General features: G+C 46.3%; 1 protein-coding gene across 1 annotated transcript; it reads right to left on the reverse strand.

The window, feature by feature from the left end:
- Positions 1–1,921: 1,921 nt before the first annotated feature.
- On the reverse strand, positions 1,922–9,648 carry LOC308617546 (carbonyl reductase [NADPH] 3). Its single transcript, XM_081234734.1, has 3 exons — positions 8,721–9,648; positions 6,776–6,883; positions 1,922–2,408 (listed from the first exon to the last, which is right to left on the reverse strand). Exons 1-3 carry the CDS (start codon positions 9,007–9,009, stop codon positions 1,972–1,974), a joined length of 834 nt encoding a protein of 277 aa, XP_081090860.1. The 5' UTR covers positions 9,010–9,648; the 3' UTR covers positions 1,922–1,971.
- Between the last annotated feature and the right edge of the window lie 4,520 nt (positions 9,649–14,168).

The following is a 14,168-nucleotide window of genomic DNA, read 5'->3' on the forward strand; positions in this document are numbered from 1 at the left end:
TACATTTCCTGTCTGTGACGCCACCAGGCAGAGCCTGAAAGAGCTCCACGGTCCCCGGGCTTCTGCCCGTCATTGACAGGAGTCTGGAGCCTGGCTGCAGAAGTCCAGAGTATGAAAGGTATTCAGGAAACTTATAGAAAGCCATTAAGATGTTTGTAGAACCAGGCAAGAAGTCATTAAAATGTCTTAGGAGCTATGGTCTGAGACGAATATAAGAGCGTGCGGGATTTAATCAGGCAATATGGAGATGGCTAGAGGAAGTGAGGTGCAGTCTGGGTGGGGTTCAGACTTCCCTGTACCCTAAGTGGATGGAAAAATGATGTGAGGGTTGTGAGAGCTGAAGAGGCACTTTGCAAGGCTGCCATCGCAAGTCAGAGAGTTGAGGGTAATAATATGCACCCTGTTATAGACCAGAAATACTAGCGTCACTTGTGTAGTCCTGGTCCCCCAAATAAGTGAAACCTTCAGCACTTCCATACTTCACTGATCTCCAAATGAAAAACACCATTACCCCTTATTTCTGCAGTGCTGTTGTCAGGAGATACGACGTGACCCTTGTGGTCATAATCGAGTGACAAAATTGCTGTTTCCCACTGTGAACAGCCCATCACAACTTGGTAAATCTGTGGTTTCTTTCCTTTGTATTTTGTGCATCGTGCACCTGTTGCATTTTTGTTGTTTGGCTACCCATTCCTTCTGAAGTCTTGACTCCCTAGCGAACTTTCCTTGCAAGTATATTTCTTGTCTTTCGTAAGATCCTTTGGTCGCCAGGTCTTTTTTCTGCAGGGTATAACCAGGACGCAGGAGGCTGGTTGCAAAACCAATCTCATTTGAAAGCAGTGGAGTTGCCTGTTGTCAGAGAGACCGCAAAAGGGGCCCAGGGAGGGGCATCTGAAGAACCACCCTGGGCTGTACCTTACAGGGGAGCAGAATAGGTTAAGGAGAAAATACCTGCATGTGTCGGAGCAAAGAGATGGTCTGGACAAAGTTGCCCAGGCATGAACTAGATGAAGAGTGGTAGGGCAACCTTGCAAACGTTCTGGGAAGAACACAGGATGCAAAACCCAAACGGAAAACCTATTACGGAAGAAACCTTAACCCAACAAAATAAGGACATTCCTCCCGAGTGCCTCAAGCCACACAACTTCATAAGTGTAAGAACCAAGTTCAATGTAGTCAAATGTAGGAAAACAGAAAGAGATATAAAGCAGGGTTGCAGAACTAAGGAAACAGGGTAAATCACCATCCTTATAGAGTCGACAACCTGGAAACAGCAAGGGACACCTGGAACGTGGATGGGACCCGCTCTGCAGCCCTGGGACCTCTCAGGAGGCTAGTGGTTCTCTAAGTGCCATCCCAATACAAGCAGCACCTGGGAACTTGATAGAAATGCCCACTCTTGGGCCCCAATTCCAGGCAATGTTTAAACACACCCTCCAAGTGATTTGGCTACCCTCTAATATTTGAGAACCACTGGACTATGTGCATCTCCCTCTCAGGCTAGAGCTTGGGCAGAGCAAAATTGCTCAGCTCCATTCCAGAACTAGACACTTTCCTTTTTTTTTTTTAAAATAAATTTATTTATTTATTTTTGGCTGCGTTGGGTCTTCGTTGCTGTGTGCGCGCTTTCTCTAGTTGCGGCGAGCAGGGGCTACACTTCGTTGCGTTGCACGGGCTTCTCATTGCGGTGGCTTCTCGTTGCAGAGCACGGGCTCTAGGTGTGCGGGCTTCAGTAGTTGTGGCGCAGGGGCTTAGTTGCTCCGCGGCATGTGGGATCTTCCCGGACCAGGGCTCGAACCCGTGTCCCCTGCATTGGCAGGCAGATTGTTAACCACTGCACCACCAGGGAAGTCCCAGAACTAGATACTTTCTCATCGGCGCCCCGCAAGGACAGAAACAGAATCGGACTACAACACCAGAATTCATTCATTTCCCAAACATTTATTAAGCCCCAAGTGCCCAAGCAGACATTCACCAGTTTTGGACGACTTTGTCCCGGACTAGCTGCCCGTGAGGCTCGGTGGCATCTGGAGGCAGGAGGGCCAAGTAGACGGGAGTCTCAGCCCCCTCCTCCACGGTCCTGGAGCCGAGAGCCCCCACCATGTCCGTCTTCACCCACCCGGGGCAGCATGCGTTCAGCAGAATCCTGTCCGCTTGTCTCTTCTCATCCAGACGCTGGGCCAGGATTCTCGATAAGACCGTGACCCCCAGTTTGGACACCCCATACGCAGAGTTGGGCCAGCCCTCCCTCTCATGCACCTCATTTTTTGTGTCATCCACGAACTTTTTCATGAGCTCCACCAGGTCTTCCTCTGTGAGTGTCTTACATCGGAACTTCTCCTGCAGATCTTCACTGCAATTTTCAAGGGCTTTGCAACCCTGTAAACTACTGACATTCACCACTCTGCCTGAAACAGAATAAGAAAAATATAGAAGCATGTCACAAATAAACAATCGTTGGTTGACTACTGACAAACATGATTGAGTCATGGGGCAGGTGTACTTGCTGATTTAAAAAATGATTCTAGGGCTTCCCTGGTGGCGCAGTGGTTGAGAGTCCGCCTGCTGACGCAGGGGACACGGGTTCGTGCCCCGGTCCGCAAAGATCCCACATGCCGCGGAGCGGCTGGGCCCGTGAGCCATGGCCGCTGAGCCTGCGCGTCTGGAGCCCGTGCTCCGCAACGGGAGAGGCCACAACAGTGAGAGGCCCGCGTACCGCAAAAAAAAAAAAAAAAAAAAAAAATCTAATAAATAAATAAATAAAAAGCCAAGCATTTGAAGCCCTTAAAAAAAAAAAAATTCTAGAAGGCATTGAAAAAAAACCTCCAAAGGCATTCAAAAATGCCTCAGGAATGCACCAGTGGGTTTGAACTTTTTGTCCCTTGTTCTCCCAAAAGGAAGAACACATTTCTGTCATTATCAGGGGCTAAAGAGCAGTGACTCATTAGGTGAGCAGAAGGTAGGTCTGTAGTAGAATCACCAGGTAGTTTTATAAAACACACCCTCCTACACACACACACACATTTCCAGGTACTTGTGCACTTGTTTTCCAGGGGACAGCACCCTCACCCTTAGATTATTTCCTAGGGTCCTGGGGCCACCTCTGTACCCCTGAGTGCCAAAATCAGGTTTAAGCAATCCCTTGCCAATGACCCTTGTCTATCCTTAATGGTGGATACTTTCACATGTGGAATGGGTTGATTCTCCATCCCAGTTTTGATTTTCATTGCTTTTTTTAGCCCATAGTTAACAAATAATTAAATATAATTAGTGAGTTAATATTCATATTAGCAATGATTCACAGCTACTGATGAGACAGATCTGTCCATAAAATAAAATATGAAGGCCAAAACCTAGAAAATAATTTGAAGCATTGATAGAAATCCCCAAACCAGTGAACGTGTGAATTTACACACTTTATCAAACATCAAAAAGCACCAAATTTGGGGGGTTCTTTTCTCACATATTATCCTGAATCCATATTCTTTGCATCCGACAGGATAACTGGATTTTATTTCATTTTCTGAGTGGCCTTCACCACAGGTACACATTTGTTGGTGGGGTGTGTACATGCTGGGAGATTCTTGGGGGCCCAGCCCCATACGGAGATGCGCGCACTCTGTCTTTGTACATAAGCATCTCACATAGCCCGCAGGGACCCAAGACTCTTCAGTGTATTCTTTCCTCCCTTCCTTCTCTCTGTCTGTCTCTGGTAATAACATATTTCTTTCCCAACTTTTAACTTTGAAAAACTTTGCAACCTACAGAGAAGTTGCAAGAATGGTTTAATAAACACCCATATATATACCCTTCAGCTGAGTTCACCAATTGTTAACATTTTGCCACATTTGCATTCTCTTTCTCTTAATTGTAGACAGATACCATAAACCTTCACCTTAAAACACTGTAGTATACAGAAGGGCATTCCCTTCCGTAACCGCAAATGGGATCACGTTAATCATGGTACAATACTATTATCTAAACTATAGTCCATATTCAAACGTCCCTAATTGTCTCAATAATCCTCCTTTATAGGTTTTTTGTTTGTTTTTATCCTGGGTCCAATGGATTGCATGGACCCTGGAGGGATAAATGGATTGCATTTAGTTGTCCTATCTCTTTAGTCTATTTAGACTAGAGCAGTTGACAGTGATCTTTTTAAAGACTCTAAGCCATTATTTTATAGTATTTCCCCCAGTTTGGATTGGCATGATTTTTTTTTTTTTTTTATGATTAGATTCACTTCAATGTTTTGGCCAGGAATTCTGCTTTGCTGAAGTTATGCTCTTCATTGCTTGCTAAGCAGCTTTGTACTCAAACGCTTGGCTGCTACAAGGAATTAAATTCAAACGGGAAGGGAGGAAAGAAAAGAAAAAACAAATTACAGGAGCTACTCTATGCCTTCGATGGAAATAAAAAACTTCCTAAGAGGAAGAGGCGTCCTCTTTGATCTGAAGGCACACCCCCGGGGGAGAGGCCAAGGGGTGACAGTTGCAACAGCTAAATGAGCCCAATCAGCCCTGAAAAGGGCTCAGCCCACACCATCACCACCACTCTTTGCTGAGGTCCAGGTGGCTCCCCGGTCCGGAAATAACCCCTACCGCGTTCCGGCAAGAGTGGGCAAGTAGCTCCCCCTAGTGGCTTAACAGTTGCTTAACCTATTCACTCAATCTTGAACCAATAAGCAAGCGGGATAACTTTCTTTAAAGTGATATTATAAAGCTAAATAAAGAGTGGATTTTAAATCAGCTTTGAATGTGGACAAAGTGACTCCCTACAAACCAAGGGGCAGTGATGCTCAGCGTTTTGCCCTCCAGGGTGACGTTTATTGAAAAGTCACCACTGTTCTCAGTGTGTTGCAAACCAAAGATTCCCGCTTTGGGAATTACTGTAACAGAAAACTGGTTAAAGACAGTGACTCACCAGCACTGGGTTGGTCCCTGAGCCCCACCCTCCCCAAAGACTTCACTTACCTTTCAAAATGGTTGGTTCACAATCATTTGGCGCTATAATCCTTCCCTAACTAGAACTAATTATCCTGGTTTGATTGAGGGGTGAAGTTAGGAAACTGGGATACTGTTTCCAGCTCTATTACTACCTGGATGTATTCACTTCTCTGGGGCTCAGTTTCCTTCTCTATAAAGTGAAGGTGTAGACAGATACCATAAATGTACTTTAAAATGTAAGTTTTTTTCAATACTTTGCAGCTTTCAAATTCTATGATTCTAAAATCCATAGGAAGAAGATTTCATGATACTTGGTAAAAGACACAGCTACAATGGAATACTATGCAGCTGTAAAAAAGAATAAGGGCCCCAGATATAGTAAGCAAGGTGGCAAACGTTATACTTAATGTCCTTTTTTTTGTATAAAGGGAAGCAAATATATATATATAATATATATGTATAATATACATATAATATATATATATATTATATATATATATACATTTATTTTTGCCTAGATTTGCATTTAAAAATTCCATCCCCTTGACCCTGGACACTCACCAACTCCATGCCCCTGGACCCAATGCTTCTTTGAGCCAGTACCTGAAACTCTACCTGTGAGCTTTCTATGATCCCATCCCACTAAGAAACCAGTAACAAGAATCACCTGTGGAGAATGGGGAGGGGCAGACAGGTGGAACCCTTACCATGCATCTTTATAAATTTAAATATTTTTGCACTGGAGATGATCTTTCTTCAAAATGTTAAATTAAGAAAAGCATGTTTCTAGTAAGAATCACAGAGTTCTTCTTCCTAAGAATCACAGTTGATTTCTTGGGAAAGAAAATCCTCAGGGAAGCAAGGCTTCTCTCCCCACCTCCCAGCCCAGTTGTAATTTACACAGCTAGGGTTGTTTGTCAGCAGTGGTCTTCCCTGCTGGACTCTGTGCTCCATGGACAGGACTGTCTATGCCCACAATACTCACCACTGTATTCCCAGCACCAGAGTAATGCCTGGATTATGGTAGGCGCTCAATAAATGTTTGTGGGAAAAGTAATAAAAGTTATTCATTGAATACTTGAAAGTGTGGGAAAGATATTTCCTAATAAAGAAAAGTTTCTTTTGGATGCTCTGAACCAGCTTGGCAAAGGTTGGTGCAAGAAGAAAGGAATAGAGGAAAATTCATAGTAATGAGAGAACAGACACTTTCCCCAAGCTCCAGGTGAACTGGGTGAGGCCCGGCCACCTTGGGGAATTGAGAAGGTCTGTCTCACTGAAGTTGCTCAAAGGCAAGAGGCCTTTGGGGACTTGAAACACCTTATCCTTCTAGGATTCAGTTCATGACGTGGGACCCAAGAGCATCACCATGTATCATACACATCTTTCTTTTTAGAGGTGGGGGAGAAAATGAACTTTTCATAAATGTTGAGGGAACAACTGGGTAGCCATATGAAAATGGTACGTTTAGATCCATCTCCTTCCTACACAAGGATAAACTTCAAATGAATCAGGTATCTAAACATACATGCATCTGTACACGCCTAAGTTCACTCATGCCTGCATGCATACAAACATACAAGTTCTGGAGGAAAAGGGAATTAATTCTTCCATAAACTTGGAGTGGGATATACATATCTTTCAATAAAGCTGAAATGTTCGGATGAGGGGCCAGATACTATGAGAAAATAATGCACTTTTCTATTTTTCCCCCTACAGAGAAATAGCACCCCTGGGTGATTCCTGGGGGACAGCCCCCCCGGCCACCACCCCAGGGGGTGGGTCGCCTTGCCGAGGGGAGACAACCTGACAGTCCACAAAGCTGGACTTACCATGAGGTTTCACTATCGGCAGTAATTCCCTGCAGACATTTCTCGTGGCAAAAAAGTTTGTCTTCAGTGTCATCTCAGCTTGAATGTCAAACGGTGTCGGATCATCAACTTTCAAAAAAGAGAAGGAAACAAAGTCATGCATTTCCTCCTGAAATTCATAAGACAAAGTGGATCTTATCTCTAATGAAAGACAAAACCAGCTAACTTTAAAAAAATAAATTTATTGATTTTTGGCTGTATTGGGTCTTCGTTGCTGCGGGAGGGCTTTCTCTAGTTGCAGAGACCAGGGGCTACTCTTCCGTTCGGTGCGCGGGCTTCTCATTGGGGCGGCTTCTTTTGTTGCGGAGCACGGGCTCGGCGGGGGGGCTCTAGAGCGCAGGCTCGATAGTTGTGGCGCACGGGCTTAGTTGCTCCATGGCATGTGGGATCTTCCCGGACCAGGGCTCGAACCCGTGTCCCCTGCATTGGGAGGTGGATTCTTAACCACAGCGCCACCAGGTAAGTCCCCCAAAGTCCCCCAAACAAGCTACCTTTAAAACAATTTTTAAACCACGAGATCCGTGGTTCTCAAATTTGGAGCGTGTGTGGGAAGCAACTGCGGGGCCTGTTAGAACACAGCATTCTGGGCCCCGCCCCCAGAGTTTGGGATCCTGAAGGTCCGGGGTGAGGCTCCAAAATTTGCATTTCTAACCAGTTCCCAGGTGACGCCACAGCTACTGGTCTGCGAGCCACACTCTGAGCAGCAGTGATCAAAGTTCGCAGTCTTGGATGGGCATAGGAGGCCCCTGGGGATTCTGTTAAAATGCAGATTATAATGCAGCACGTGTGGTGGCGGGGCTGGAGATTCTGCGATTCCAGCGAGTGTCCAAGGGGGCAGGCGCTGCTGGCCGACAGCCCACACTCTGGGGGCAAGAGCTTCCAGCTGAAGTCAGTGTTCCTCCGTATGTCCTCCAGGAAGCCGGGTATTTATCCACCAATGCCCCAGCCGTCGGCTCCGGGGGCTGTCAGTCGCCCCCCGCCCCCGCCCCCGCCTGCGCTCCCAGAAAGCCCGCAGACCGAGTTGCAGGTGCAGGGCGCTGCCGAGGGCCCAAGGCCAGGGGGATGAAGATTTAACGCTTCACAATGCTTCGTTTTCATCCGCTCTGCCTCTTGGATTTCTCTTCCCCACTAGGTTGTGAGGCTGGCCTGTTTATTTCTACCCACAGCACATGGCAGATCGATAACTTTCTTACTCGAATAATAAGAGTAAGTAGTCTCCTTGATCTCCTCCCTCCCGCGCCCCGACCCCCGGCCCCAAAGGAAGGTGCTACTTCAGACCACACTTATATATGTTTGATAACAAACAAAGCTTCCCTGGGGGTGGGAACCACGCTCGCTTCCTTTTTGCCAGAGCCTATCAAAGCTCTCCATTAAAAAGCTCCATTAAAGCTCTCTCAAGTCCACTAGCGCGTGCACGTGCGCACTAATCGTGCTCCCGAGACCCACTTCCTGTCCCGAGCAGATGCCTCCTCGTATCTATGAATGCGCCCTTTCAAGGAAAGTGAAAGCCCAAAGTGAGTTTGGAGACCCTTCGCAGAGAAAATGTTTCTGGCATTCGAAAGCTGATGAGCTTAGCAGGGCGTGGTCCCCTCCCAGGAGACCGATTCTCTTGCAAACCTCAGCAGCTGTCTGTTCTGGGAGGGTCCGAGCCCTGGCGTGCTCGGGCCCGCACAGGCCGGTAGGCGGGCGGGGCGCACTGTGCCCGGCGTCTGGGCGGGTCTTGAGCTAAACGAACCGCTCCCGCGACTCCGTGGGAAGCGAGAACCAGCCGTGGGAGGCGAGAGCTGAGTGCATCCCGAGGGGCGAGCTCTGCCTTCCATAACTTAAGTGGGCGGGTAGGGGGCGTATGCGGCTCACTGTCTCGCACCCTCGGAGCGCCCGGGGACCTCCCGCCCCCCACACCTACTCTTGAAGGCGATGCCCGCGTTGTTGACCAGCACGTTGAGCCCCCCGTACTCCTTGCGCAGGAAGGCGCGCAGGGCGCGGATGCTCTGCAGGTCGTCGATGTCCAGCTGGTGGAAGCGCGGGCTCAGGCCCTCGGCCTGCAGCTGCTGCACGGCCGCCCGGCCCCGCTCCACGTCCCGCGCCGTGAGCATCACGTCCCCCGGGAACTGCCGGCACAGGTCGCGCGCGATGGCGAAGCCGATGCCCTTGTTGGCCCCGGTGACCAGCGCCACGCGGGTGTAGGACGGCATGGCCGGGTGCCGGGCGCGCGGGGCGGTTGGATGAAGAGCGAACCGGGCCGTGGGCCACGGGCGGAGCGCGCTGCGGAGGCCCGGCCACAGTCAGAGAAGCCAGGAAGAGCTGTGTTCTAGGATCCAGCGCTGTGACTTGCAGAGAACTAGGCTCCGGTCCTCGGTCCCTCCCCTCCGAGGAGGGGCCGTCTGTTCCTGAAGGTTTCGTAACGCCCCATTCCCGGGTCCGCCCCCTCCCCGCGATGCGCCCTCTTTTGATCCCGCCTCTTGAGCCAAGCTGTGGTCTGCGGGGTCGAGACGTTGTTGCCCTAAAGCAAAAGGGGACGGTGACGGGTCGATAGGGTCTAGAGATTCCTTGCAGTTGGATTGAAGAAACTATTGTAGGAGAGCCCCAAAAGGAGAAAAACAAGTGCTGAGCAATTTTCTTGGGCGTGCGTCTGTCATCCACTGCAAAATGAGGATGTTCGCTTTTTCCTTGACTACAGTGAAACTATTTCGACACGGTAACTGCTTCTCAGGACATAGATCCCATTCCTTGCTTAAGAGAAACTCAAGAGAGGAATGAGAGAAAAAAGGTCCCAAGAACAGATTTACTGGTGTGGGCAGGGTACCTAGCTGTGTGGGATCCTAGCTGTGTGCGCCCCCAAGTGGGAGAGAATGTTTATGAAACTCTCATTGTGGGTGAAGCCTCTTACCGGAATGTTTTTATTCATCTTACTCAACTCCTTCGGGTGCTAAGTGTGTGCATTTTAGGTTTGTCCAAGGAGGATGCATATATGCATTTTTTTCTCTAAGTGAAATTTGTGTCCATAAAGTTCAACTGAAAATGCATCTCCAAAGGTGTGTCACGGTGTGGACAAGCAATTAGAACTCTCCCACCCACCTTCTTTAGTGTAATCTGAGTGCATTTGATCTGAGTGTGTTTGATTAGTGACTTTTAGATTTATGGAGAGCTACGATCTCATTATGACTCAGCTCTACCCAAGCACAGGTTGGCTGAACTGCCTGTGTCTGTCACCCTGACTCCACTTTCTCCATCAAGTCAACAGGTGAGGTCAGGAAGGTGGGCACCTGCTGGGGCTCACCCTGTATTTTCTTTTTTCTCCTAAAGATTATTTGGAACTCTATTTTTTTTAAAATGAATTTATTTATTTATTGCTGTGTTGGGTCTTCGTTTCTGTGTGAGGGCTTTCTCTAGTTGTGGCAAGCGGGGGCCACTCTTCATCGCGGTGCACGGGCCTCTCACTGTCACGGCCTCTCTTGTTGGGGAGCACAGGCTCCAGATGCGCAGGCTCAGTCGTTGTGGCTCACGGGCCCAGTTGCTCCGCGGCATGTGGGATCTTCCCAGACCAGGGCTCGAACCCGTGTCCCCTGCATTGGCAGGCAGATTCTCAACCACTGCGCCACCGGGAAGCCCTGGAACTCTATTGTAAAGATATAGGGCTATTCGGGTTTTTTGTTTCTTCTTGAGTGAGCTTAATTCATGTTTTTCAAAAAATTTGTGTATATCACCTAAGTTGTTGACTCTGACATGAAGTCGTTCATTATATGCCCTTATCAATCCTTTTAATATCAAGAGTGATGCCACTTCTCTCATTCCTGATATTGGTATTTTGTGTCTTTCGTATCTTTTTCTTGATCTCTCTTGTTAGAACTATTTATTTATTTATTTATTTTCTTAAGAAAGAAGCTTTTGGTTTCATTGATATGTTTCTCTGTTTTTTCTGGTTATATTATGTTTCCATTCTAATCTTTATTTCCTCTTTCTCATTTTGGGTTTTCTAGTTGGTTTGTGTTGTGGAGTTTTTGTTTGTTTGTTTGTTTTGTTTTTTAACCATAGAAGCTGAGATCATTGATTTAAGATCTTCTTTTCTAATATAGACATTAAGGGCTATTAATTTCCCTTCCTGTACTATGTTAGTGGCATCCCGTAAACACTGATATGTTGTGTTTGCAATTTCAATCAGTTTAAAATACCTTCTAATTTACTTTTTGACATCTTCTTTGACCAAGGATATTTAGAAGTATATTTTTTAGCTTCCAACTATTTGGGAATTATCCAGATATCTTGCTGTTATTGATTTCTTAATTCTGTTGCAGTAGAGAACATACTTTGTATGACTTGAACTCTTTTAAAAGAGTTTTTAAAGCTGGGAGAGAGAGAGATGAGAGCATGTTTTTATACAATAGTAATCATCTAAACATCAGCGTGTGTGGGTCTGCTTGTAGGATGTTGGGTGGCTCTCCTTGAGGGCACTATTTTCTCTTTGAAGGATGAGTGATTTGAGGTCATTAGCAAGAAGGATTCTTTTAGGAAACTTGAGGAAAGAAGCATAGCCATCTTGCAGAACGGGAAAGTGAATTTATTAGGGAATTAGGCAGCATTGACCAGCAGAGTTGGGGGCCCATATGAGACATGTGGTCATAAATGTCAAGACAGCACAATCGGCCTCTTTCAGTTTCCCCCCAGCATCGTCCAGTCCCTAATGCAACTGGTGGAGGAAGTTGGAGGGTTGGTGTTTTGCCAGGCTCACACAGCACAGGGAAAGATGTTTGCAAGGAAAGGATTGTAGTGTAGGGCTATGGCCTCTAAGGACAGAAGAAAGGACACGAGAGGGTCGGAAATTCATAATAAGGGAAACACAGTAGGGTTGATGGAACAGAGGTCTCCGAGGGCAGGGCACCCCTGGAGGCGAAGCTTGGAGACTAGAGCCAAGCCGGGTCCTGGGGGTCAGTGTGGGATGCTTTGAGATCCAGATCTCAGAGGTTGCACAGATGAACCACAAGAAGGGCACAGGGAAATCTTGTTGGTGTGAAGGAGGTCAAGGGACTGAGAAGCCAAGACACTGGATGGATCTTGCACATAGCTACTGACCTCCTCAGAGATGAGGACGGAAGAAGATACTGATCAATGTGCTGGCCTCAGGGTCTGCACCCTCTGCTGTTACTGTCCTGAAATTCTTGATTTTTTTTTAAACACTTGTCCCGCATCTTCATTTTGCACTGGGCCCTGCAAATTATGCAGCAGGTCAATGAAGGGGTGCTTAGGGTGGCTTGGAGAAAGTCTGTTGCTCATAGCAGTCATTCCCAAACTTTTCACATTAGAATGCCCTGTGGATCTTCAAAAAAAGAAAAAAGTGCTGATACCTGGCTCCATCCCCAGACATCGTGATTTAATTGTGCTGGGGTGTCACCCAAGCGCTGGGAGATTTAAAAGCTCTCTGATTCCAATGTGCAGCAAAGGTTGGGGAACATTGGGTTCCATAATGAGGAGAGTTAATTGGTTAAAAGTGACACAATCTTCAAAAAAGAGCTAGGGGTTTTTGAGAGAAAGGAGGAGAAAAGTTTCGAAAATGGCACAGGTTACAGTCCCCTCCCCGCTCCTAGATGTCCAGTCCTAATCCCCAGAACCTGTGGATGTCCCTTTGTATGGCAAAAGGGACTTTGCAAATGTGATTAAATTGAGGATCTTGAGACGGGAAGATATCCCTGGATTATCTTGCTGGGCACAATGTAACCCCAAATCTCCTTATTAGAGGTAAGCAGGAAGGTCAGAGGCAGAAGGAGATACAAGATAAAAGCAGGGAGAGGGAGGGAGGGAAGGAGACTGAGACTGATTTGAAGATGCTCCCATTGCTGGCTTTGAAGATGGAGGAAGGGGCCAGGGACCCAGGGATGCAGGTAACCTCCAGAAACTGGAAAAAGCAAGGAAATGAGTTATCCTCTGGAGCCTTCAGAAAGAACACAGCTCCGTTGATGTCTTGATTTTAGGGCTTCGAACCTCCAGAATTGTAAGTTGATCAATTTGTGTTGTCTTAAACCATTAAATTTGTGGTAATTTGTTACAGCAGCAATCAGAAACGAATACAGTTAACACGGAGGATTCTCTCCTTACCTCCAGGATGGAGTGAAAACACCCTTCACTTGTACCCAGTATGGCATCACACAAAGGGTTTGAATGGTGAACAAATCTTAAGAAAATACTGGTTTAGAAGAAATTTTGATACCTTCCTGAGGGTTGAGGAGAAATGAATTAAAGGGAAAAAGCTGCTTGACACCATCTGACTCATGACCTGGTTGGTGGATCTGAGCAGAAGTAGGCTCTTTTGCCATATCCAAATTCCCACCATCTAAACGGCTCTGTGCCCTATTCAGAAGTTATGGGTTCCAGTGTTTTTTTTATACCTTTTTGATTCTCTTCACCATTCCTCCCTTCCCCTCTGGCAACCACCAATCTGTTCTCTTTTTTAGATTCTACGTACAAGACCCTACAGTATTTTTCTTTCTTGTTCTGATTTATTTCACTTAGCCTAATGCCCCCGAGTTCATCCATGTTGTCACAAATACAGTAACAGGATTTCCTTCTTTTTTTGTGGCTGAATGATCTTCCACTGTATGTACACCACATCTTTATCCATTCATCTATTAATGGACACTTAGGTTGTTTCCATGTCTTTGCTATTGTAATGAATGCTGCTATGAACATGGGAGTGCACGCATCTCTTTGAGATAATGTTTTCATTTCCTTTGGATGAATACCCAGGAGTAGAATTGCTGAATCACATGACAGTGCTATTTTTAATTTTTAAAGGAACCTCTGTACTTTTTTCCATAGTGGCTGTACCAATTTACATCCCCACCAATAGTCTGTAAGGGTTCCCTCTTCTCCACATCCTCTCCAGCATTTGTTGTCTCTTGTCTTCTTGATAATAGACATACTAACAGGAGAGAGGTGATATCTCATGTCTTTCATTTGCATTTTCCTGATAATCAGGGACGTTGAGCACATGTTCATGTACCCATTGGTCATTCGTATATCTTTTTTGGAAAAATGACCATTCAGGTAGTTTGACCATTTAAAAATTGGATTATTTGTTTCTTGCTATTGAGTCGTATGAGTTCTTTATGTATTTTTGGATATTAACCACTTATAAGCTAATGGTTTCCAATTTTTTTTTCCACCTTGTAGGTTGTCTTTTCATTTTGTTGATGGTTTATTTTGCAGAAGCTGCAGAAGCTTTTAAGTTTGAAACAAGCCCCACTTTTTGTCGTTGTTGTTGTTGCTCTGTGCTCTAGGTTTCAAATCCATCAAAATCATTGTCAAGAACCATGTCAAGGAGCTTTTCCCCTACGTTTTCTTCTAGGAGTTTTATGCTTTC

The sequence above is a fragment of the Mesoplodon bidens genome (genome assembly GCF_964165515.1).
Source record: "Mesoplodon bidens genome assembly, chromosome: 5".
In the NCBI taxonomy this organism is placed as follows: Eukaryota; Metazoa; Chordata; class Mammalia; order Artiodactyla; family Ziphiidae; genus Mesoplodon; species Mesoplodon bidens.

Coding starts and splice junctions, on each gene's coding strand:
- LOC308617546 (XM_081234734.1), bottom strand. CDS start 9,009: ATGCCGTCCTACACCCGCGTGGCGCTGGTCACCGGGGCCAACAAGGGC. Junction 6,884..8,720: donor CGCGGGCATCGCCTTCAAGA/GTAGGTGTGGGG, acceptor CTTTTTTGAAAG/TTGATGATCCGACACCGTTT. Junction 2,409..6,775: donor GCCGATAGTGAAACCTCATG/GTAAGTCCAGCT, acceptor ATTCTGTTTCAG/GCAGAGTGGTGAATGTCAGT.